The 27,331-nt window shown below is 40.8% G+C and overlaps 1 protein-coding gene across 1 annotated transcript in view; it reads right to left on the bottom strand.

The window, feature by feature from the left end:
- Positions 1-21,659, bottom strand: part of SPOCK1 (SPARC (osteonectin), cwcv and kazal like domains proteoglycan 1) — a 329,292-nt gene extending 307,633 nt beyond the window's left edge. The window contains exon 1 of the mRNA XM_075715200.1: positions 21,492-21,659. Coding sequence (XP_075571315.1) covers positions 21,492-21,659 — 168 coding nt within the window. The remainder of the gene's footprint in view (positions 1-21,491) is intronic.
- Between the last annotated feature and the right edge of the window lie 5,672 nt (positions 21,660-27,331).

Raw genomic sequence — 27,331 nt, 5'->3', positions numbered from 1 at the left:
TAAAATAAATAGCTTTCCAGTGAAAGCAAACAGATTTTGAAACTTGCAACCATGCAACTACATATCGGGGCTCAAACTTCAACCGCTAGTTAATCAAATGCATCACGAAACATAAATCCTGCAAACAGCTATGGAAGACCCTAATTTGGAGCATGCAAGCTAGCCCACTGAGTTCTTGATCATTACTCTTCCAAAGCTGAACACATACTTAAATATTTGAAGATTTGAAAACTCTAAGCATTCTGTCTAAATATTTAACAAAATTGTTAACGTATTTGTTACAGTTACCAAAATACATAATGAATTTATGAATAATGAATTTTCTTTGTTTTAATTTATTTTAAACTCCTTTGAAAGGAAGGTATTCTCCTCACCCCCTTCCCAAAAGCTGGCTTGCCTTTTTTTTTTTTTTTTTTTTTTTAAGTTTTCCTATTTACTCACATCAAAAACAGCACTGTGCAGAAGCAAATATGGAGAAGTGGAGACAGATTTGAAGAGACCACTGCAAGTAAGCTGGGTATAAAACTTCAGTTGATGTTACAGATTGCTATACCTTATTGTTTAATACACAAGACAAGAATCGTAAGAAAAATCATCAGCAGGCAACTGAATAGAAAGATAACTTGTACTCAGTTGGCTGATAAAACTAGTAGAAAAGAGAAAGGTTATATATTTCTTTTACTTCAAAGTGTGAGGAGTGCAACTGCTGGAACAGTTTACTGGGATCTACAAAGTGTCCTGGTTGCATTGGGTCTAAACACAAACGTAAAAGTAAGCACACGTTAAAGTTACTGGACAATCAGAACTCCCCTGGGGAGAACAGCAGCATCGCAGACGACTATTCCGGTGGTTGCACGATGTGTAGACAGCTACAGTGGAAAGATACCAACAACTGCAGCAGATTTTCTTTCAGAAAAATGGAGTGGGGCTTAAAGAGGCAGTGATATGCCTCACACTTAATTTTCTCAAGCTCTCAGGGAAACTGTTTTGACAGGTAAGTGACCAGATAAGTAGGAACTATGGTTTTCCATAAGGAAGATAAGAGAACCTGGGGGGGGTTATTATGAATTTCTGAAATATGCTGAAACAGTATCTTTAATCTGAACATGATAAAGCTTTATCAGGGTGAGCACTTCACAACTTCATTATAAACAGCAATTTGTTTGAAGCTTCAGGCATGGTATTGAAAACATAACATACCCATGCTGTCCTCTTAGTACTTCTGGCTACAGAAATTAGTTAACATAATACTGACTTAATCAAAAGAATGCAATTTAATTCCCTGGTGTTTTACATAATAATGGTATGGCTACCGTTTTCCTGAAATAGAGTATGACATTTAAAAACCAAATTAAGTTTTGTAGCACCTATAAAATGCTGCATACTCAGTACGAAGTGTTAACCTTGGGTTTCAAACAGGTCTTTTACATAATGCAACTTGCTTTATACAATACCTTTATTTCCTGCCTTAAATGAGTATAGCTGCTTTATGTTCGTGTATATCCTTTGTGCAGTGTTCCAAGAGGCTCTGTTCAATTTATATTCAGGGCAGACAAAATTACACTTGTTAATGATCTCCCGTCTAACAGAAAAATTAATGTCTTTAAACTTGCTGGAAAGATTGTACTGATCTGGTAGCTATACACCACTTTTTCAGGAATCCAAATTCTTACTAATCTAGTATTATATACCACTTATGCAGGAATCCAAGTTCTTATGGACAAATGCTATGCTAAAACATTTATCTAGCACCACATATTCACACATATACCCAATCCTAACATATCAGGAGATTTCATCCATAAAGAGGATACCATGCAAGGAGCTAATAATTGCAGCACAAAGAAGGGGCCGGGGAGGGGGGGAACCTGACAAAAAAAACCCTCACCAAAAAGCAAACACAGAAATGAGTTTAGGGTCAGTGACTGTGCATACGGGAAAAGGAGGAATAGAAGGAAGGAATGCAAGCAGCGGTTCAGACCTAACCAGAAGTGACACCGGAGTGGGCCAGCAGAGATGATGCCGCACTAGCCTGCTCTGAACCTACAGCTCTGCCAGATGACACAGCTCACTTCCCAGGGAGCAGGAAACGCCTGATGCCACTCATAGGATCACCAGGAACTGTCAGGAGCAGTCAGTGTCACATCCAGTCATTGCATTTTTTGCTTGCCGATTTGTCTCCAGGTGATTAGAAAGAAAGGACTATGAAGCCATTCCAGAACAAGAAAAGCATTCAAAAAACATACCAACAAACTTCAGAGAGTGATACAGCTCAGAAAAGAACCTTGCCCTGTTCATTAGGGCTAAATGAGGGACAACACATGACAGTGCAGCCTGGAAGACACTGTGAACAGTGTTGGTGCTTGGGCTTAGCCTGAAGGCTTCTTATGTGGCATAAACTCTATGTTCTAGAGTATAAATAAATGCCTCTATAGGGTTATAGAAGCAGAAATACCAGTATTCCCTTATTTTAATATTTTGAGATCAACTGTAATAAATTTCAAAATTACTACACTTAAAAGAGAGTATCGCACTTTGCTTTAATGTGGCTCCTAGAAAAAACTTCCAAGTGCTCAGATAAGCCTTCCAGTTCATGTTAGACGATTCATATTATTAGATTCCTCAGATAAGTCTTCCAGTTCATGTTAGAAGATTCATATTACTAGATTCCTCAAGTCAGAGAAGTATTAAAAACATGACTTGTTTCAGCGATATAATGATAACAGCCATTTAAGTCAGTGATGTTAAGCTTTATGGTAGACATAGCAATGAAGAGTAGCTGCATCTTTGTCTCCTTTCCACTCTCTTGAACTGGAAGTAGGGATTTTCTTTTATGTTACAGGCTAGACAGTTTTTCAAAACTCCCTTTTTTTTTGGTGAAGCTGTGATTAGGGAGCTTAAACAAATGCTCACAATTATAAATTGGACAGAGTACTAGAGGAATTAGGACTCTAAAAAAGTCTCTGCACTTCTGTCTTTTGCCAAGGTTGTGTCATCTTGCAGCACTGGCTTACTCTTCAAGTACTGCTACCCCATGGTGCATAGTGCAGGAATTCCCGGTGCAGGAATATACACCAGTTTTCAATGAGCCAGGTTTAAGATCAAAACCAAACTGACCGCATCATTGTCAGTTTGGATAAAATAGCTCCATGCTGCTGTGACTTACTGGCTAGCAATGTTTGGCAGCAAACTCACAGGATTTGGCTCATGGAAGAAGATATGAAAGATAGCTATGAAGAAGGAGGGGAGAAAGATTAACACTAGAAAAATGCAGGGAAGAAAGAAGATGGACAACAGAGGCGACAGCATTAAGAAAGAGTAAAGAGAAAAAAAAAAGAGCAAGAAGTGCAAAGTAAAGAAGGTGCTGCAGAGTCAGCTACAAGAGATACAGAAATATAAAACAACAGAGAATAAGAGATGGAGAAGGGCAAGGAAAAAACCCGTGAATCTGAGAGTCAAGTGTTAGATGTGAGAGTGAGAGTGTGGTCCATATTTACAGCCAGACACAAGAGTGAATGACTGCAGGCAGCACACAGTTGGGGAAAAGGTATTTGCACAGGCATTTTGAGGGAAGGACCGCATGGATGGATGTCTGTGCAGGGCCTCACAGAGCTTGGGCCTCACAGAGCTTGAGCACAAGTAAAGGTGGGGGGGGGAATTCAGGATGACAGATGGTCTGAGAGGGAAGATTTCTGTAAAGCTTGTTCAGTAGCAGAGTTTATAGCCATTACCACAACACATGGATCCATTGTAATTTCCCATGTGAAAGGAGGCAAAAAGAAATAAAAAACCTCTCCCCTTCACTGGGCAAGTGAGTCAAGTATAAAAATACCCCCAAGCAAATGACAGTTTTCTAGTTTCTTTACATTTCTTTAGTTTCTTTAGTATCTTTACATCTTTAGTATCTTTACATCTAACAATGACAGCTGTTTGCATGACTCAGATGGATGATTCAACTGGTGTTGTCCTCTCAGCTCACTCAAGAAAGGAGGGAAGGAGAGAAGCAGTTTATTTTTAAGTATGCCTTGCTAACAACATTTTCATGAGAAATCCTTCAAAATGCTTTCTTTCCTTGAGAGCTGAGGTCTTATTTAAAGTCAGCTTCAGAGATAAGTAAGAGTAGATGGCTTCCAGGGAATCTGGAGACAAAGCAGGAAGCCTTAAAGTACAGAAAGAACATACTTTGAAAACGTTGTGCGACACTGTAGATGTTTAGCCAAGTCTTAATCAAAGGCCAAGAGTCAAGTCCCTGTTTGAAAAGGGCAGCAGAGACCCATAATTTTGATAGTTCTGAAACAGCATTATCTAGTGGCTTATTAATTATTGGAGAATCTAGACTCCCAGCAGACTCTGTTCTTCCTCCCCAGTAGCCATTACAGCTTTAAAGGCTGTTCAGACTAGTCAAGAGACGAGCTGGACAGGTGGACAATTCAAGGACACACTTGCTCACATCGAGAGCTCTCAGATATTTTGTCTGTTCTCTTGTCATTCAAAATGGATCCAGAGTTAGACGCTGTAATCCAAGATGCTTTAATTCTACTAAGATCTCCTTAACTAGGGCATGAACCAAAATATTTTATGAACTAAATCGCTTTCAGGAAGCACATCGCCTATCCCTATATAGTTGATTAATATTTCAAATACAGTATTGTAAGTGCCAGTACAGAGTTTCCAAAGGGAGAGAACACTGCCTGAAGGCTAATCTATACTAGTAACAGCCCTTGCAGAAATACTAACTTAACCTTGCATGGAGCAGCAAGATACCCTATCGGTTTTTCAGAGACACTTAGCTTGAGTATAACATGGTCACCAAATGGGCAGAAGTCAGAGAACTGGTCACCAGAGGGAAAAATAAAGGGCAGTTAATTGTTTTTACTTTCTCTAGAGCACATGTCAAAATGGAGGTAGGAATCATCCATTTTCTCTTCTCAAAGACTCTTTTCAGCTCTAGTATCACACTAAAACTCCTATCTCCAGAAATCACGAAAGTTTGGCCTCAATTGTCACAGTCTATTATTTCCACAGGAGAGTTCAACATGTTATAAGGGATTCCCTCACAGCCTAGCTCACTGCAAAGTACAGCTAAGGAACAGACGGAATACCAGTTATTTCTGAGAGGAAACAAAAACAGTATCATAGAATCATAGAATATGTCTACTCTAGTTGATAGCAAAGACAACGGTAACGAAAGCAGCTTGTTTTGCTTCTTCATATATCTTTGATGACAAAGAAGCTCTTAGAGAACAAGGTAAATTCATTCTACAGATGACATCTTTATAAAATGTGCATGCGGATTCCTGAAACATCTTTATGAAAAATACCACAGATTTTTCAATGGGAATAAACAGTAAAACTTACCCAAGCAGGCTTATATTTAGGCTTAAAACACTGCATCTTAGACAATGGTTTGAATTAATCACGTCGAAGTGTGAATAATTTTCAGGCAAACAATCTGCCAGAGCCAGTTTTAATCTGGATTCGTTGGTTGGTTGTTTTAACCTCATGGGTTTTTTATCCTCAGAATCTCAGTAAGAGAGACACTAGTGCTTCATACTGTCAGAACTTCAGAAATACTCAAAAATGCCAGTGGATCCTTCCCCCTCAGGTCTCAAGCACATTAGGATTCCTCTCCCACAGCAGCCATCCTACTCAACAGAGGCAAGCAGAAATCCCCGTGCTCTCCTAGGATAAAATTGTCAGCAGTGCCAAATGATTTAGTGGCCTAGTCCACTTATGTGCAGGCATACCCAGGCCAAGTATCAACGCTCTCTCAGGCACCAGGGAGCATTGCCAGCTGTACAGAGATAAAAGCAGCATCAGTTGGATATTCTTTTTAACACTGGCTGGTAGTTTGCCATTTCATTTGTTAAGTGAGGCTGGCCATGACTTTTAGTCTGGCATTTTCTTATTGTTTTTACTATCCAAATTACAGTGACAGCTCCTGCTGCTTCACTTTTGGGAATTTACTATGAATTTTTGAAGCATGACCTAAGGTCTATCTCTGGAAAACAGCCTTCTTTTTCTTACATTCAGCAGGGTACAAACAAGACTTTAGAGATTAAAAATCCATATATTTTGCTTTGCTTTTCAGAAAGTGAAAGCTGAAAATAAAAATAAAACCATTTATGTAACACAAATGAAGGAGGAGCTATTCCTGCAGCACTCTACCTTTTTCTATCTGCATACTGTGTACATGTGAAAGCAAAAGATAATAGAAGTGCCCTTACCTAAGCACAGAATTGAAATCAGTGTCAGATTTACAAGGAGTGAGGAACTAGGAGCCGTGGATGAAAGGCTAGGTAGTTGCTGTGTTCTATGCAGGAATATAAAGGAGGTCACTGTCCATCTCCTACCTATGTGGTCTCTGTGTACAGGCCGAGTAAAAAGGATCTGTAATGCTCAGAAATGGTAAGCAGGCAAAGGCCTAGCACCGCTGCTGATATATGTAAAGGAGGTGGGAGGAGAAAGAGTTGTATGATCACAGCTGGGTGCAAACATTACATGGTTTGAATTAGCACTGCATTCGCCTTGCTAGAAAGCTCAGGAAGGTAGCCATGCCTCCAAATCAGGAATTCACTCTATAAACAGTGTTTTGGAATAAAAGTGAGCAACAACTTGCATTCTGCCTTCCCTCAGAAAGAAACACTCCCCAGGCAGCAAATGAAAATTTGCTTCACGAAGTTCCTTTTTATTTTCCCTCCTGTCATTCCCCCAAATTGTTAACAATAAGCTGTTTACTCGCTGTCATTGGATTTCATGTGGTTTTCTATAGAACCATACCAGGCATATTTTTCATGTTCTACTGCTGAGTAGAGTAACTTAATGATCCTTTTAAAAAGAAAAAGTCAGGTCTCCAACTCTCTGTACCTTCTTGCGGTACATCCCCCATGCTTTCCCAAAGTATCCACAGCCAATCGATAAACATCGATAAACAGTAGGGCAGGTGGCCTTCATTTCTTCCTCAGTTTTTTGCACCGCCATGTTAGTGCAAGTTATAGGCTAACCTGGAAGGAACAATTCTGCAACTCAGCAGGTAGTGGTGAGCCCTATCATTATAGGGAGTGCTATGGAATTCTTCAGCCTTTCAAGGCACTTGAAGTGGCAAGTAGCACAGCTGCACTAACTTCAGATCCTGGGTGATAAGTCATTTTGTCTTGCTGTTCCATACTTTCAGCAATTAAGAAACATCTTCTGAAGCCATGAACATGCAACTAAGAGCCATTGATGTAGTGTCCAGGAATCACTATGAGAAAAGGCATCTTACAAATTCACTGACTTAGCTTCAAAGACGAGGAAGAGAGTGGAACTCTTCTGGGCAAAGTTCCTACAGCTCATGAACCTGTTGCCTCAAGTGGTTGTAATAAGCTAAATAAGTTCTGAAAACTCTTGCTCAAAGAAGTGTTTCTGACGGAAGTCTGAAACAGCTCAAGGCTTACTTCTGTTATGGGGCAACTGAAATTATATTGCTTTTGTAGCTCTTGTAGCTGAACCCTAAGATGACTAGAATGCTGTTACCCAAGAACATGATGGTCATGACTGTTTTGATAGCCTCTAAATTGAAAATACTTCATTCAATACTAAATTGAAAATACTTCAGCTAACTTAGAAAAGGCTATCCCTGAATCTGAGCTGGGTTTATGAGGTCTACAAGAGGAAAAGGAAAGTACACAGAGCCCAAGAGAAGTCAAACTCTGTGCAAGTGCTGTTCTTTCAACAAACATAGCTGAAGTTTGCTTCTAGTCTGAGCAAAACACTCTTAACAAGAGCAGCATACTGAGAAGGCACAGAGACTGCCAACAGAAAAAGACCCCAAACTGACATGGATGATTTAATGTTAGTTCTTCAACTGACCACATTAATCGTGGTGATAAAGATTATTTGTATTATAAAATTTGTATTGGTAAGCAGCCCTTGCAAAGATGACAGTCCCCAGTGAGCTGGTTTCTGCATGATCAAACAAGTGTTTCCACCCCAAGAAGTTTATGACCTAAATACATTCCAGAATTAAACAACCTGTCAATTGAACTGAATAAGCACAAACAATTCATTCAATCTCATCAGTGAAGAAACAGGCATAGTTGTAAACTTTAATTTTCATACTGGAAAAATTCTGAGTCAGTTTTACATGACAATTGGATATTAGAAAGATGTCTAGGCAAAGAAAAAACTACCTGTTTATTCTGTGAATTACTTATTGTGAGGAGATACAGGGAGTTTATGATGGAGAAAGAAAACACAGTTCACAACATATTTAAATTTTTAGTTCAGCATATGGAGAAAAATAGGAGCTCTCAAAGATTACTTCATCGGATATTACAGATGCTGTCCAAAATATTCCATACACAAAGGGAATGGCACCACTGTTTTCTCAGAAATATTTTATGTCTGTATCCGTAGGGTCTGCAGGGAGAAGGAGTGATATAAGATAGTTTCACAGACTAAGAGAATACCCAATTCACTGTGACTTGAAGGTAAATACAGGTTATCTCAGAGAGATAAACATCTCAACATGGGTTCATTTATCTTTTAAAAAAAAGGAAAAAAGAAAAAAGAAAATGCGATCTTGACTAGATTGGATGGTTGCAATAGTCCATCCAGCTCCTTTGGGATAGAGAATAGCATATTTTTACCCTATTGATGAAAAACATATTTAGAGTATTTTCCTCTGTGGCAACCTTCTGTTCTCCTCCTTGCTCCTGCCTCCCTTAAAATCAAATATTTTTAAGTATTGAATTTGGAGACTGGAGTCACGTAACTAATCAATCAGCCTTTACATCTGAGATCTCATCATTCTGAACATTACCTCATACAAATCTCAGTGATTGTGCCTGCAGGGCTACCACTGCTTTCTAAAAAGATTACATGGACCAAAAGAAACCACTTTGTTTTGCCCTCTGGCTTTCTATGTGAAACAAGTGTCATGGTGAAATGCTGACAAAATCCTCTCATGTTTTCTAGCTTTGAAAAACTGCAGCACAATGCTAATGTTGGAAGCACACAAGCAAAAATTATAGGGTTTTGTTTTGTTTTGTTTTTTTTTTTAAATAAGATATATTACAATACTTAGCAAAATTTGAGCAGAGAATAGAATTGTTCCCTTCTGTGCAGAAATAAGGACAGGGGAAAGGAGAAATCTTACGGACATTTTGTTATATTTACCCTACCTGTGAATGCCTTTGTAACAGGTTTCAGCTATGCAGAACAATAAAGGTTGAAATTTATCCCTGTGCAGCATGAGCCACTAGCATCCAGGAGATGTTTTGAAAGTTTAGATGTTTCCCATGCTTTGTATATGTCCTACACACTGAATTACATCAACTATTACAAATTCTTTTCCTGCTTTACTCCTGCAGCCTGTATTAGATAGAGCGCTATCCAAGGTAACAGAGCAAACTGCTTCCCAAATAAGCTTGCAGCAGCACACGATCACTCAGTGCTCAGTGGATGCTCTGTTTTAAACCAAGCTTTTGCAATCTGTTCCTCTGCTAATTACGAATGCTACAGATATCCACAACTATACTGCAAGGAAAAAAGTTATTAAAGCACATGTATTCTTTCTACAATGCAACTTAGTTGTTTATCTCAAATTAAAACCAATACCACCTGCCACACAAGCCACACAGGAGGAAGACCACATAAGGGCAGATGTTTATAGCTTCTCTTCTAGCAATAAGCCAGCAGTGATGGCTTGGAGTCCAAAGTGTATTGTGTATACTCAGCAAGACAATCTTTACAACTGTACCCAGAATTACACACGTTTCCTAAGTGGGGGTTACCAGGAGCTTTGGAATCCTTTCTAATGAAGCAGAACATGTTTTTCCTTATCTACTTCCTTCCCATTCTGTCTGTATTTTTAAGTTCACTACCTAGGTACACACACAGACACATGTCATGTTCTTCATTTCCTCCTTCTTCCAGGAGTTTTCCATGAAGAGAGATCTCTGGGCTTCAGAAAAGATTGTTCCAACCAAGTTTTCTCACTTAATGGAGCATGTCTCCATCTCAGCCATGACTCCTCTGACTGGATCTGCTAAATTATCCAGCATTTATTTGCCTATGACACATTGTATGTTTTGGGGGGTTTGGGGCTTTTCTTCCATTTGCTTGCACCTGTAGTTTCTCTTTTTAAGGAATGACTGAGGAAAACACATTTATTTCATCACTGCAGCTTCAGTAACTCCTAATTTCAGGAAGCTTCAGCTTTAAATCAGCAATGCCCTAAGGCTTCAGCTTAGTATCTTATTTTAAATCTACATATCTCCGTATTGAGTTCAAATTTTATTGACAATTTTGCATCATTCTGGATGGAACACATCAACTTCACCATCCCCGATATATCAGTAATGGTTTTGCAAAGAGGGAGGGAGGTTTCAAAATTGCTTCCTGTTTGCAGCTTCTTTCATTGCTAATGAAAACTACCGCCATGCTGAGCACACGCCACATCTATCTCTACTTGTACACTGCCCTGTTGTAATAGAATATTGCTCATTCTTGAGTACACAGCCATATTCTGCCATTAAACCATGGATGGAGCATCTCAACAGAAACTAATGCTAAGGGTCTACAGTTACTTAAAAAAATATCAATAGCAGAATATGGCCCATAAATTGTTTGGATTTTTTTCTCCTTTACATACAGAGATGGGACTATTTGTGATGGCAGATGTTGCTTTAGAAGATATCATTATATTTTAAAATGGTTCTAAAATTGTTTATATTATCTTTTTATGAATACTCAAAAAATTGTCCATTTATACCCATTAAAGTTTCTTGCACGTATGTTTAGTTGTCTTTTCTCTTTTACAAGGCATTGCACCTGTATAAAAAATGCTTACGCACAATCTCTAACAGCACTATCTCAGGGCGGGGCGGGGGGGGGGGAAGAATTTACCTTTCATCTCAGGTTATAAGTTCATTACAAGCCATAAAATCTTCGCCCTGCCGATCATTTTAACATTTATTAAGATAAGACACATGCATAAGACACAAAGAACCTCTTCATAAGAGGAGCCAAAGGCTTTATAGAAAGAAAAGGAGACTAGATATAAAAACAGACATTTGTGTCGCATAAGGATCATCATTTCAGTCCATCTTGCCCCATATTCTAATGAAAATAAACCATTAAATGTCTTGTTATACCCAACTTAACTTTGTTATATAAGCATGAGGAGGCTAATAAATCTGTGGCCACTGATCTGAATTACTATATACCTCCTTATGAGCAAATATATCCAGCTTACCAGTTTCCTTCATCCTGCAGAATTGCAGTTACATGCATAAGTGACAGTTGCACACTATTTTTCCAGTTTACATTAATTCTAATTAAATGTGACAGGATTTCTTTTTGGATGCTGTTGTCCTGAGTAAACAATGATGTGGAGATTTGTGGTTGTGTTTAAGGAATATGGCAGATACTTCTTTATTTAAATCACTAATTATCTTGTGCGTATAGATATCCTTATTGAAGGTAGCATTCCGGTGTTCTTTTATGTGAAATAATTTCTTTTTTGGCCATACGAAACAAGTTTTTAAAAGATCAGCAGATTTCAAATTTATAAAGTCATCAGTTTCACCAGATGCAGTTTAACATTAAAATAAAACAAGAGACAGGAAGTTGTTTTGCATAATATGTCTGCTTTAACAGGAAATACCTGGTCCCCCTTCAATATGATAGCAAACAAGATGTGCACCTACCTAGTATTGAATAAATAAATACATAACATCTAGCTATCATCAAAAAGATTGGTTACCCTGGCTTCACTTAGAAAAAAATGGGCAAAATTTATCCCTTGTATACCTTGAGTGAAGTTTATGCTATCAAACGAGATGAATTTGACCCAATAAATGCTGTTGTCAGATACTGGCACATATATCCAGAGGAAGAATACAGACCTGTTAAGCTTTGTCTTTCTGTATTCCAACACAGTCCATAGCTCAGTAAGAAGAACACTGTCCTGGGACTTACATGACATAAATTTTGTTGTTAGATCTGGCATTAGCTTGATGGATAACTCCGAACTAGCTTTATCTCCACTTCCACCATCTGTCTAATCTAGATATACATCTCCTTATGCCTAACTACATTGGAAAAGTGCTTTGAGACATAGCAAAGAATGCCACAAAAGGCTTAGGTATCCTTAAACGAGATGAAGGAGTCTTCACCCACTCTGCGCAGTCCAGGACCCCAAGAGCAGGTTCAGCACTGGAAAGCTCCAAACAGGACGGGCTCCGCTGCGCATTTGCATACCGCCGCAGATTAACATGCTCAGCAAAACTCCCGTAAGAGCAAGGAGTACAAGTGCTTACACTATATTAGATATTGGCTCATACACAAATGCTGGAAGACTAACAGAGTTCTCCTAGAAATTAGTGTTCAAAGTTCAACAGACTTGGATAAAGTGACCGTATCTCAGAACAGTTCCGTTAAGGTATCATTGATACACATTTGTGCATACTGTAAATTTTTCAGATAAAGGGATTACTGATATACATCCCCTGAAATAGGAAGGAGAGGAAACATATTGGAATAATATGGAATTATAATGACTTCAGTAATTACTGCACTACCTATGTAGTACAGTTTAGTGGAAATATTTAATTCTGTGGTTTTGAGATGACAGCACAAGAAGAAAATGTGAAAGTGGTCATCTCAGCTACAGGGCTGAAAATACAGAGGGAGGTGGAATCACTGTCACTGTATTTCTGAATTCTCTAAAATTGATTTGTATTAATATTTACCAATTGCAGTCAAATTCCACCAAGAACCTCGACATTCCTAGTACACACAGAAACACTAGTCTAAAAACGTTTTCCACTCACTCCCTTGAACAAGCAACTCAGCCTCACTTCTTAATCTTGCAATTATAATTTTCAGCCTCCCTCCCATTCCATTCTCTAAAATTTAAGCATCCCCCCACCCAATTCCAGTGACTCCAGCTGCCTCTAACTCAATCTTCTGTTCAGGTTCAAGTTGTCCAACTGCTACAACTTGAAGAGAAAGGCAGAGAGGACAATATACAAATGCTGGAAGACAACGCTGAAATAAAACTTCTGAACAGGCAATGGAACTCAGGGAAGGAAGGGCAAAGACAGATCTCCAAGCTAAAAAGCACATAAAAACTATTCACAGAATATGCTGTGAAATTTCAAATGAAATGGTATGCACAACTGAATTTCCTGATTGGACAGTTTCAAAATAACCTGCACAGACAGACCAGTATCACTACCTCTATCAATCCCAGCCTTAGCCAGAATTCAACCATGATATATTTAAACCTTTTTTGAAAATTAGTCTGAATATAGTTACTCTAACAGTAATTTTTAATAAAGTATTTTTCTATCTGCCCACGAGAAAGCAATCAGTGAAGTGGATATATGACACTAAGTTCATTAAGACGACAGCTAAGATCACAGAATTAATTGATACCCCCTTGTACCTACTTAATGAGAATGATTTTCTGTTACCCTGGATTACAAACCAAGCTACAGAAGTGACAGATAAAGAGCAATCTACTCCCTTCCAAAACCTCTATTCAGTAACTTAGCAATTTGTCTGTAAACTGAATTTTGAATCATATCTTAGCCTTGAAACTCATTAGACACTAGATGTTCAGTCCAAATGTGTAATCCAATTTTAGCTGCCAACCTGCAACAGCAAATCCACCAATGATAACTGCTGGAGTTACCTACCTGATGACAGACTACTTACATGGAGTTAAGACCTGGTAACTTAGTAGGAGTAAGGGCCTGTGTAAAGGTGAAACGGAGTAAAGTGTTGGAAGCACAGAAATTCACACCGGAGGCAGCAGCATTACCTTAATTTTGCTCTGTGTCAACTCCACTTTCTTGTTTTGGCTGGAATCTATAAAATATGTACTTTGTAGACTGCAGATGTTTGATTTTCAGGTAGTTTGATTCTTCCAGGGACTTTGAGGGAGCTGCTTCTATTTATGCTGGCCAGACACCTGATCTTTCAGCCTTTTCCAATTACACAATGTTCTCCAAAAGCCATAACCATTTAATCTAACTGGTCTTTCATGTACAGTTGTTCCTGTCTAAGAGAGCAGGAAGATGAGGAATATGAGAATCAAACTCAGGCCTCACTAAAGTCTTTGAGAATTTGGTCATCATAACCAAGATTTCACTACAGCTCTTTTAGACAAATCTCATTTTTGGTTACACAAGAAAAGAAATAATCAAACAGCCCTTGAATAAACAGATGTTATCTAACAGAATAGAGAAAAGAAATTATTTCACATAAAAGACTCTTTCACAGAAAAGATTTGACCCCATGAAGCCCGGCCCCTTGTTAAAGCAGCTCAGCTGCCCCACCCCAAGTTCAGACAGTCTTGTATTTTATCCACAAAAAATGCACACACTGTTAAAGACTTGCTCACTGAAATTACATATTTCTAGCCTCCTGGTTAAAACCATAAATATAGAGCAAACAGTTAAAATATCTGAGACAGAAAAAGTAATAATCTCCCTGATATTCAAAACGTAGTATCATAACTAAGCTTTAACTTTTGGCACCTGAGAATAATGAGTCTGATTTTGTCAACCCTAATCCTGAAATAAAACCAGTATTATTTACTGATGGATACTTGAGCCTGATAACAGTGGTTACACTAACAGACATCAGAACTCAGCCTCCTATGACTGTTTTCAATCCACCCATTTTATATTACACTAACATGGTTTGACATGACGCATGCCTCGTTTGTGTGGGGGTTTTTCCCCTCTTTTTTCCCTTTCACAAGAGTGAGTTTTGACAAATACATCAACAAAAATCTATCCCACAAGTGCATGCTGGGGTTTGATTTTCTGTTTTTTCTGCCCCACCACGCACACACAAAGGTGTAACATTGCAATACATCAAAACTGGCTCTTTCACTTTTTTATTAGTTTTTAACCTCATGCTCATCAAGGAAAAAAAGATTGCTCTTTTGTCCTTACAAAAGTGCAGCACGCTCATCACATCATTATATTTCCTATAGCTCCCACTGCAACTCTTAAAACATACAGTCTACATCCAGAAATGTAACAGAAGACTCACGTCCCAGGAATCTGACAAAATTACAGTTTAAATTTGTAATAAAGTGAGCCTCTATGGAAAAGCAATCCTGTAACATTGGGGAAGGGGGTGGGGGGAGGAGGGAGCAGCGGAATCCCAGAACGGTCACTCTAAAAGCCTTTAAAACATATTAGTGAAAACTTCCAATCTACAGAATTCCATAGCAGGGATGTGATTTGTGACTGCAGTTTACAGAACATTTCTTTAAGTGAGAAAGCTATTCAAGTTATAATTTGAGACATATAATACAGAAACTAACACTCTAATTTTCTAGTGACCTATTTAGCTTTGGAGTCTTAGGTAATTCCTATGGAAGCTGGATAAGTGTCAGTTAATTACAAAAAGCTGGCTCTCTGTACCTTCCAAGTTAATTATTCTGACATAAATGCCATTGTTTTTCCCCTTGTTCACTGCAGAAGGAAAGTGTCAAGTTTGAGAAGGGCATTTTTAGTAAGCAAGCATATCTCTTCTGTTTGTAAAAAGCTGGTTATGAATTACATTTGCACAGATTCAGTCTCATGTTTTGCTATGCTTTTAAACCTCATGCAGCTTTGGCAAGCACATCTCAGCTGTACTTTTCAATCACATTTATATTCCAGCCTTGTCCCTCCGTTGAGTAAGGACTGCCCTAAGAGACAATATATGCTAAGACTGTCTGGGTACACTTATAAATCACATGTCAACTCTGTTGTACTTCAGTCCAGATCCACTGGAATCCATGCACACAATCTTCACCCTCAATTAAATCTCAAGGTGGGCCTGGAATGATAATCTCCTGGGAAGCAAGCCTGAGGTGCCTGTGTCCCATCACATAACCCAGCGACTTTACTCACTGGGTACATCCACGACCTAGCTAGTAGGTATTCTTCAAGTGTACTGTAACCTTCCTTATGACCGTCTTCACTACTACACAATTAGCAGGGCCTGAATGGTTTCTCCAGGAATATATGTATTGATCACTGAATCACAGACAAACCTGTGCTTCCATTTGAGGTGAAGAAAGCAGTAAATGTGATGTTCTGGTAATAAATTGTTGGCAGAAAAATATTTCATTCTGCCTGTAGATCTAAAGAAAACATAGAAAATGCCATTATAGTTTGCTACATCATCATCTTTTTTGTTAACATATATGCTACATATTGAAACTGAAGTGCTCATTAAGATAACTTTTTAAAACATAACTGTGGGTGGAGTAACAACCTTATTCCTATCTTCAGGAATAAGGTCACCAATTACCTCCATATTTCTTTATCTCAGCCTCACACAAGGCAGCTTTTGCTGTCCCTCTCTCAATAAACTTTCTGAGGCAAATCTACTGTTACACAATTAGCTTTGCGTGAGTATATTAATATAGTATATTATTTTAAAACAGGCTCTTTTCCCCTATGATGCTGGAAGCCCTTTGGCTCACAAACTCCATAAAAAATTGTCTTTCCTGAATTTCAGTGATCAGAAGTGCTCACAATATTCCTAATTAAGTATTCTCTCCTATACATGGTACAAATTTATTTCTTCAACAGAACCAGAAATCTTTCATTTTATGTATTCCTACAATATATTTGCTCTCTTTCGATTAGCATTACTTTCGTTACTTAGAATAACTCTGCAAATCAATAAAAGTACATAGGTTTTCCTCCTCATCTATTTCAAGCTGAGCTGCCAGGACCCAGAATAAATTCATGTTAGCTCTCCATTCCATGACCTTCTACTTTGTACTTTTAAATTTCATTTCATTTCTATTACTTGAGTTCTCAAGGTCTTCCAATTCTGCCTGCTTGGTATTCCAACCCTTCTCAGTATTGGTCATGTTTTCCAACTCTCTGCTATCAAGTTTCACTACCACACTTACAATTTTGGGCTAAACACATTGGAGAAAACTAAGTCCAACAAGGGGAAAAGCACTGCAGAAGTGTGAAGAGCCAGCCCAAAGTCCAACAATCCATCAGTGGCAAAGCTGGAACAGTACAGGTCCCCCAGTTCCTAGCCCTCTATTTGCTTTATCACCCAGCACTGCCCTTCTGATCGGGTATGAGGAGGAACTCATAGGATGAGAAAGGTGATGTACATAAATAACTGACAAAATTGTCTCTTCAGTGGATTGTATCGGGGATGGTAGTCTATGACCAACCTGGGAAGTCTAATATCTGATCTACTTGTATATAACTATTCACGCTGCTGACAGGTATATGTAACTATCCACAATAAGTCTGAGAAATGTACACACACAGATGATGACATTTCATGTCTTGCTTCGTAGGCATGCACAGTCTCAGAGCATCTCCAGGCATATCATGCATGGGGGTTTTAACATGATAGCCTGAACTAAAACTCCGTAAGCAATAAAATTTAGAGAAACAGCTTAGTTAATGCTCAGAACGTGGTCTGGCAGCCTGCCATGCATAAACATGCACTGAAACGAGAGTTCATGCCAAGATTCTTAGCTTTCAACTTTGTAGAAATTCCTTGTATGGTTTATACTAGATCCTCTAAGTTCATTTAACTTTTTTCTTCCTTTTTGCAGTTTAATCCATAGCTAGTTGAACTTATTACTTTTTTATATATCAGCATTAATAATGTAATAGACATAACTCCAAGCAGAAGTAATAGAATTAGTCTGTTCGTATAATTTTGATTAAAGACTGGCCTAAGACTAAGAGGACACTTATTCTATGCCTTCTGTGCCAAGCCTCTGTGAACACAATGAGATGCTGCAGTGTGACCTATTACAATAATCTGTATGGCTATTCACATAATAAATGCTTTCTGAGACTCATAAGAAAGAATTCACTTCACATTTAGGCATCGAATTTGCACTGAAACTCCTCTTAAGCCAAAGGATCTCTCTCAACAGATTTGATCGAAAGATCGAAGCCTTAACATTTGCGTTTGTAACATCAGAAGGTCTAATTTGATGCTTATATCCCCGATGTCTGCTTTTCCAAGCCTCAAATCTTTACAAAGGAAATAGCTGCAGGTCCTTCCTACAGACTCCACCTTGCTTACTTTTTTCTTTTTCTAGTAATAATTATATTAATTTAGATTTTATTTTTTAGATACTTACTAAACTAGACCTAGTCAGTACTTAAATATGTATCAAGCCACGTTCAATATATGGGTTAGGTGAATAATAAATTCCATATTACCACAGATCCTGAGCTCTGTCCTTTCTTTTTTTTACAGCTTCAGTGCACAGTCGTGAGGAAGAGAAATACTATTATCCTCAGCTACAAAACAGAACTTAAGACAGAGCTAAGATTTGGTCATTGGTCACACATGGAAAGAGGGGTGGAAGACAGACAGGAATATCAAGTTCAGATCGTACTGAAAGCTTATTAATACATCGGACTTTACCCCATTATTGACACTAGACAGTATACAAGATTTTCAACAGCATGTGCTTCACAACAGATCTGTCACATTGGTCTTACTATTTATTTACAGGCTCTGCTTGTTTTTAAAAAATGGAGCACTTGAATATTCTACAAATTGTGTTCAAATCATGTGAAAAGATTGTATTGTAATGTATTGTTTTAAACAGATCCCTTGAGGCCTCTTGAAAATGTTGACAGGTCATCATTTCACACTATTAAATTCAGTCAGACTTAAAAATTTAGCCTGATATGTGGATGTAATGCAGACTTCAAATGAGGTACACTTCTGTGCTCTCTTTTCACAGAAGAGTAATGACTGCTGGGCCATTAAACGCAACTACCATGCTGTCTTTGCCCAAAAGAAATATGGGTCATACTAAAAAAAAGAGATCAATAGTTGTCTTCTCGAATCAGGCCATATTGGACCATAGCTTAGTAAGGCTGACCAACCAACTGATTTTGAAAAGAGTAACTGAAAAAGTTGAGAGAAGCCCAATTTGAAATTTTATATTTGATTATGCATCATCTGTAAAAAACCCTCACCCAGTACTGCCACATTATGACGGATTTATACGCACGTATGCCTGCACAGATGTTTGTGCTGCCTGCACGTACAGAGTTTGAAGTGGCCACACCCAAACCAATCAAAACTTAGCTCCACAGGTGCAGTGTTTCTCCTACTGTGCATAAGGACACAGTTACGTAAATATTTGTGCGATTTTATTTATATAACATGACATAAACCTCAGAAAGCTACTAAAGGTAATTATGATAATTACCTCAGCCTTGCTTCTGCTGATTTACAGGGTATGAACTAGGCCTTCTGCTCTGTAGTAGCTGTAATGTCAGACCCAAGAAGTTTTTAACTGAAACACCACTTCTGTACTCCAGCCTCCTGTGCAAAGCCTACGTCAAGAACCTCATCTAGTAATGATGTATATATAGGTACAGTCTGGGGACAATGGGAAGACAGTTTCCTTACAATTCAACAATTATGAATGAAATGCTAGTCTACCCCATACATAGCAGTTAATACTGTTACGCTGCATTTCACCAGGCAGTCTTTTAACAACTGCTTTAACCTTCCATCCCTGACAACCCAGTCATAAAACAAGGACCAGATTTCTCCTAACGACATCTCTGCATGCAAGAAGCGTGCTGTCTCAACTATACCTACTACGCTGGCAGCAACTCACCTATGCATCTCTTCATCTGTGGACACAGAACCTCTCTCAGAAGATTATGATGCAGTAAATCACTGTGGTTGAAGATGAGTTATTAAGAGCTTAATTACATAAGCAAGTTTTTTATATTTGCTTTTTGGAAAAAACCTTAGTAGATCATCAGTAGTCTCTGTTAATTTGCCCCATAAAGGTTTCATGGATAATCATATGCATTTGTAACATGCTAGTTTTGAAGTAATTAAATAGAACCATTAAGATGGCTGGGTAGAAAGATACCTAAACTTTGCATGAACTTTAGACTATTTGCTTTTGCTTGGCAGATGACCGGCTAAGAGGTTAACTGTCCCTCGTTAAAAGTGTTTTCAGATTAATTTGTCAGTCCTTCATTCAATTTACCATTTTCAAATGCTGCCAAATTCTCACATCAAGTTGGATGTAGAAATTATTAAGTGAAATCCTTAACCTGCGTTCCCCAGGAGACTAAACCAGATATTAACAAAGATTCCCTTGGAGCCTGGTAAAAATCTATGAATCCATATTAACTGTAGAATCCCCTTAATAAAACAGTGGTTACTGTAACAAGCATAGACTTTTCCAGACACCTATCATAGGAGAACTTCAACAGTCCCAGCAGGTGGGTGTCATCACAGTGACGGCACACAGATACACATTCTGACATATCTGTTGATACTATGGTTAAGGCAATACTTGGTTGTATTGAGATTCAGAGCAGCACGATTTCTCAGACACAGAGAGGACCACAACTACAGACAAATGTAGAGAGAATAAGCCAGGCTTATTATAGACCTAGAGACAGGTCATGTTTAACTGTAATACTTTGACTTCCTCTTTGCCAAGTAAGATACAGTGTTAATACCACAAACGCATAGCATCAAAGTTTAACTTGTTCATATATTATGAAACACCAGAGCTTCCTAAACAAATAAAAACATTCTTACAGAATAGTACTAGCAGAACTGCTAGCCAGCTCTGCTCTTCCCTTTCCTACAGCCACAGCGCACAAATCCCACGCGATAAAGAACATTTAACCTCAGTGTGGTCATGATCAACATTAACAGCAACGTTTCCCTTATCCAGCCTTCGGCAGACTGAAGCAGGGTTTTCTGTGTGTACTCCAAGAAAGCTTTGTCAGTGTATAGACGACAGAAGCAAGAGGAGCCCTGCAAATATGACATTTACCATAAACGCTGCATTTCTCTTTCTCCAGTCATTGACCTAATACACACAATTGTATTCAAACTAGGGGAATTCAAGGATTAATTTTAATGTTAAGTGATTTGTTTTGTACAGATACATGGCATGACACATCTTGAAGTTACCCCTATTTTCCAGACTTAAAACAAACAAACAAACGAGTCAAAGCATTGCTTCCTCCAACCCCATACCAGCATCAAAGATCTCCATGTGCAGAATTGACAACAAATTGTTTTCCACCAAATCTGCAGGCAAAAAAGCTTCACTGTTTACCACCTTGTGGCTTGAACTGGTAAATATTCCCTTCCTACACGCACACCGGTTCATGATTTTACAGTTAACTAGCCTCTTAAGCAGCAGGCACAGAAACTTCTCTCAAAGTTCCTCGCCAAAGGAAAATTGAAGACCGTACGCTTCCAGCGAGACTGACATCGAGCCCAAGCTGCCCCGATCGGTGGGGTAATCGAGAACGCCAGGACTGTCTGTCCAGCTTCCAAACAGCTCTGAATATCATACGAGCAGCAACCGGTTGCCCAAGCTGCATCTCTCTTCCACCCACATCTTCCAAAAGCCAGCAGCCACCCACGGAAAGGATGCTACGGTCACACGGAACAAACGAGAAGTATAGGGTAAACGAAGAAGTACTTACATCCCTGAATTTGTTCCAGTACTTGTCTTTATCGTACTGCGAGACGGTGCTCAGCCATTTGTCGTTGTCCAGGAAATTGCCATGGTTGCTGTTACTCGTGATGATTTCAGGATGCCGGCTCTCCACTTGCAGGAAGCACCAGGCAGCGATTACCAGCACCCCCGACATCTGCAAGCAGAGGAGCGGAGCGGAGGGCAGCGGAGCGGGCGCGGAGGGCGGCGCGGCCGCGGCTCTCCCGGGCAGGGAAGTTTGGGGGCACCCAAGTTCGGGCTCGTCTCCCCGCCCGCCCCTCGCCAACTTCTGGCTGCCGCGCTGCCAGCTCCGCCGGGACCCGCCCGACCCGGAGGGGCGGGAACAGCAACAGTAATAATAATAATAGTAATAATAAAGAAACCGGGCCACCTGGGGCCGGGCAGAGACACCAGCCTGGGGGAAATACAGCGTTACAAAAGCCCAGCAAAGCCTCCCGCGGGAGCAGCCAGCGCTGCCGCCACGAAGTTTGGAGCGGGGAGGAAGCCCCTACCTCCGGGCAGCGCCGCCGGCCAGGGCTCGGGGCTCCGGGCACCGTCCGCGCCGCCGCCACCTCTACACCTTCTACACCTCCTCCTGCTCCTGCTCCTGCCCCTGCCCTTCGTGCGGCTGCCGCTGCAGGGCGGCGGGTCGCAGAGCCGCCGAGCCCCGCGTAGTCGCCGTCGGCGGCTGCGGGCGGGCGTGCGCGCGTGTGCCTGAGCGCGCGTGCCTGAGCGCGCGTGCCTGCGCGCGCGTGCCTGAGCGCGTGTGCCTGCGCGCGTGCCTGCGCGGCGGCGGGGCCCGCCCGCGCCAGCCGCCGAGGTCTGGCGCCACCTACCCGCGAGCGGCGGCGCGGGCGCAGCGCGGCTCCCGCCTGACGGCAGGGTCGCCGGAGCGGTGTCCGTCAGGGGCTGGGGGGCGCCGGGCGGCGGTGAGGCGGCGGGGACGCGGCACACGGACACAAAAACCCGCAGGGTTGTTGCGGATCCGTGCCTTGGCCCTGACCCAGCCGCCAAGCCAGGAAACACGGCGTTGCTCCTCTCCCCTCAATTGGTTTAGCGGTGGACTTGGTAGCGTGAGGCTGATGGTTGGACTGGGTGATCCTAAAGGTCTTTTCCAACCTAAACGATTCTACGGCTCTGCGAAGAGGCGGTTGAGCCGATGGCGGGGCGGGGGCACAGTGGGCAGCTGGGGAGGGTGTCCGTCCGTGAGGGTGTCCGTCCGTGAGGGAGGGTGTCCATGAGGGAGGGTGTCCGTCCATGAGGGAGGGTGTCCGTCCATGAGGGAGGGTGTCCGTGAGGGAGGGTGTCCATGAGGGAGGGTGTCCGTCCGTGAGGGAGGGTGTCCATGAGGGAGGGTGTCTGTCGGTGAGGGAGGGTGTCCGTGAGGGAGGGTGTCCATGAGGGAGGGTGTCTGTCGGTGAGGGAGGGTGTCCATGAGGGAGGGTGTCTGTCGGTGAGGGAGGGTGTCCGTGAGGGAGGCCGGGGAGAGCGGCTTCAGACTGATCGACAATGAAGTCTTGACTACTGCTGCAGTCCGACGAGTTACAGAGCCATAAAACTGGCCTTAAAAACACAAAAAAAACCAACAAACACCAGCTTTTATAAGCCCTGGGTAGGATATGACTGTCTTGAGTCAATGGTTTTACAACTTCCAGAAGTAATGACCTTTCGAAAGCATGGAAGTCATCCCAGGTGTCTTAATTTCTTTTGACAGAGCGCTCCCCTCCCTTGGTCAACACATCCCACACCGTGAAGAGGTTTCTGCTCCCGCACCAGGTAATGAGGTAGAGGACTGCCCGAGCCATCAGAAGGGTGTAGGAGAAAGCTGTTTTTAAGAATGGGAAGGAGGCAGATGAGGGGAGCTACACACCGGTCTAAGAACTAGGGTGAAAGGAGGAGACCTTCTCCAGCAAGAAAGGAGAAAGATCTCCATTGTCAACTGTCGTGGTTTAGCCCCAGCCAGCAACTAAGCACCACGCAGCCGCTTGCTCACTCCCCCTGCCCCAATGGGATGGGGGAGAGAATCGGAGGAGTAAGAGTGAGAAACACTCCTGGGGTGAGATAAGAACAGTTTAATAATTGAAATAAAGTAAAATAGTAATGCTACTAGTAACAGTATAATAATGATAATAATAATAATGATACACGAAGCAAGTGATGCACAATGCAATTGCTCACCACCCGCCGACCGATACCCAGACAGTTCCCGAGCAGCGATCGCTGCTCCCTGGCCAACCCCCCCCCCAGTTTATATACTGAGCATGACGTCATATGGTATGGAATAGCCCTTTGGGCAGTTGGGATCAACTATTCTGGCTGTGCCCCCTCCCAGTTTCTTGTGCGCCTGGCAGAGCATGGGAAGCTGAAAAAGTCCTTGACTAGCATAAGCAGTACTCAGCAACAACTAAAAACATCAGCATGTTATCAACATTCTTCTCCTACTAAATCCAAACCACAGCACCATGCCTGCTGCTAGGAAGAAAATTAACTCTATCCCAGCCGAAACCAAGAGGTGGGAGAGAGGGCTGGGCACTTTCCCACACTGGGATTTGGGGTTGTTGCTGTATCCATCCCCAAAGACTGTGAGGAAGGCACTCCTCCTCCTCTTTACTGCTGAGCATTTCAAGGAATAGAAAAGAGGCAATTTTCACATCCACAATTAATTTTTAAAATGCAGAGTGGAGGCTCTCATTGATGGTCTCTTTCCCTGCACCTGGATGGGAGAACTCATCCCCTGCTAATTAATACAATGCCCAAAAGTGAGGACATATGCTTTTGCTGACTATCCATTTTGAATACAGCTGTGAGTGCTGTTCCATACATTTTTCAAATATGGTTCGTCAAACCGTCTTGTAAATACTGCTCTTTCTCTCCAAGAAAGCTGTCAACAAGGTTAATTCCAACTTTTCCAGACAGACACATTAGAGGTGTCTTTAGTAACACAGAAAAGGGTCAAGTTTATTAATTTTTTACTGCTATATCTGAGCACTGAACTCAGTATACAGTTCTATTCCTAGGTCTGGTTTCAAATACAGTTCCTAAGTACCATGTAACCACAATAAAGCCTCTGTGACTGAAAAAAATGAGGTTTTATTAATTTTAACTGCAGAGAACAGGCACATAGGCACATAACTACCCCAAATTGCATTCTCCGCTTGGTGCGCAGAGAATCTAGTGGAGGCTATGTGCCTGTAGGAGGGCAAAATATAACCCAATAAAAGCAACAAATAGAAGAAATGCAAACCAAAGCCCTGCAGATTTGGATGTAAATCCAAATCCAAACGCCTTGCTCTACCTTTCCTCCTATACTGGACTATACCATTCTTCTGATGGTGGTCCAGGGTAAGTGTTCCTCTCAAATATCTCTCTGTTGTGCGCAGACATTCCTATAAAACTATTAGTTTCAGTGACAGGTAAGGTTTAGATAACTTCCACCTTACTTAGATTAACAGAGTTCTGTGCAGTTTATTCTGTATGGGCCTTTTCTGTAAGGCTTTTAAAAACTGAGAATTTGTCTTCTCTGCGCAGATATTAAAGATTTTGCACCATCTTAAATCTCATGGTTAAGAGATTTCCCCAGAAATCTATTGCCACTCAACTATATACAGTTCCATTTGACTCGTGTTTCACCCCAGACATTGCTGCATTTCAGCACCGTCATACACAAAACACGTTCCCTGCTAAATATTGGAGTATTTTTATGCACAAGGAACTACATCAGTGCCTCCAGTTTTGCATAGACGCACTAGTTACTACTTGATCCCACTGGAGGTCTGACCAATTTAATCCTCCCTTGACCATTCTTTCAAGTCATGAATTGCCAGGCCAGGCTGGTAAAGAGCAGCAGAACATTGTTTCCACCAAAACTTGTAGGAGTTCTACCCATTATATATTTATAGCAGCAGTTAGTTGATCCTTGTAAAACATGCTTGTTAGCACAGCACGCCAGGCTCGGTCCTTCAGTGACTTCAGTTCAGCTGACTTCACTTAGTATGAAGCAGGCTGATACGCTTGCCAGTCGAAGACCTGAATGATAAATTACAGAAACGTTGTATATAAAGTGAGTAATTACATTCTTACTTGTAGCATTTGTGTCAGAAATGTGTCTTCATTTATGTAATTACTTCATAATCCCATATTCAAAACATGCCTAATCTTTCTGGATCCAGTAAAACACAGGCTTCCTGTTTAATCCTGGTAGCAATCTCTATCACTCAGCAGCTGCAGCATTTCACCTCTGCACTGTTTATCATCCATGACTAGAATTGAAACACCCTTGTCGGCTGGTTTTTATCTCTGGACAGTGCTATAATTGCCTCTAATTCTGATCCAAGAATATAATATTAGAGATCTCTCTACAGTGGATGATTCAACTATTTGGTATTTTGGATGTAAAATGCTCCTTTATTCCAAGTCAGAAGAACTACTGAAGAGTTAAATCCCATTTTTTTTCATGCTTGCAGCTCTAAAAAGTGCCACAGTGTTGATTTTGGATATTATCTGGTAATTCACTTCAACTGTATAAATCATCTGATCAGAGGTTGTAATTCAACCATGCCCTGGCAGCTTCTCCATGCTGTAGCCTGTCCAGGTTCATTCTGGAAGCAGGACCTTTCCGGTGCACAAAACATTTCACACACACAAGAATCAAGGGCCAGATCTCATCTCCAGCTAAATTCCCTGTGCAGAGGAATGTTATAGTTGTCTTAATAGGGCACTTTGGGACTTTCAGTTACTACAGAAAGCCTTCAGCACCAGTCTTGCAGGCAACGTAACCAAAGCATGTTAACTTCCCCCTAGACCAAACCAAAGGTGCCTGGAGAACCAAGTCAGCCGCTCCTGTTTTCCCTAAAGCTACACTGAACTTGTCCCACATCACAGCCAGCAGCTGTGTACCCAGTAGGCTGAAGTCAGTAGCAATGGCACAGAAGCGTTGTCATGTAAAGGATTTTACTTCCCCCAGTTAAACTTGGCAGCAAGGCTCACTTTTTCACCTTCTCGATTGCTTCCATAGTTCTTGAGGCAGTGGCTGCAGCCTTTGTAGCAGAGCCTTGAAAATCTTATTGATGGTTTTTCCCCTCCTCTTGTGAGGCACAATTCCACTGACTTCATTTTTTTTAAACATTCACTCAGGAAAGAAAATCTTTACAGCAACAAATGTTTAAAGTGCATTTCTGTACTTTACTGTGTGCCAGAGTCCTTCACTACTGGATTAGGAAAATTCAATTCCTGTAATTTAACTGGATTTAAAAATATATCACTAAAGAGGTATATGCAGTGGCACAGACCTTTATTTAAGATCCCTTTGTATCTTCCATATACTGTTGTATCCTTTTAATAGACAGGAGGTTTATTTCCTCCTGTGATTCTCAGAACTGCAGATTCAGCTTTGTTAGCTCTGCTGGGCAATTGTGCAGAAAAAAAAAAACCCTAGTTTAACCTGTGCAATAAGTGGTTGTTGGCTTATACAAAGTTCCCGAGACATCTGTCCATTTTACAACAGACCATAATTCCTCTTCTCTGAAAATACTACAAATATAGGTTCTGATTTGATCTCTTTATTTGCTTCTGCTCCTGGCCTCTTCTCTATATGACAGCCATATTTTATTGCAACAGTACCTGGAATTTTGCAAGAATTTGCTAAATGCTTGCAAGCAGAAATGCTGCAGGTATGTCACATGGCAGGAAAATGATGGATTTCTAGCAGGCAAAGTGGCAGCAGCTACTTTGGAGACGTTGCAGTTGGTGCAATCCCCTGTGTTCTCAGCCTTCTGAAGCACTTAACCCCAATGTCAGTGATTTCAGTGTAAGAGAAAACATCCATTGACC

The sequence above is a fragment of the Pelecanus crispus genome, chromosome 8 (assembly GCF_030463565.1).
Source record: "Pelecanus crispus isolate bPelCri1 chromosome 8, bPelCri1.pri, whole genome shotgun sequence".
Taxonomy (NCBI): Eukaryota; Metazoa; Chordata; class Aves; order Pelecaniformes; family Pelecanidae; genus Pelecanus; species Pelecanus crispus.
This window is presented reverse-complemented; position numbering and strand designations above follow the sequence as displayed.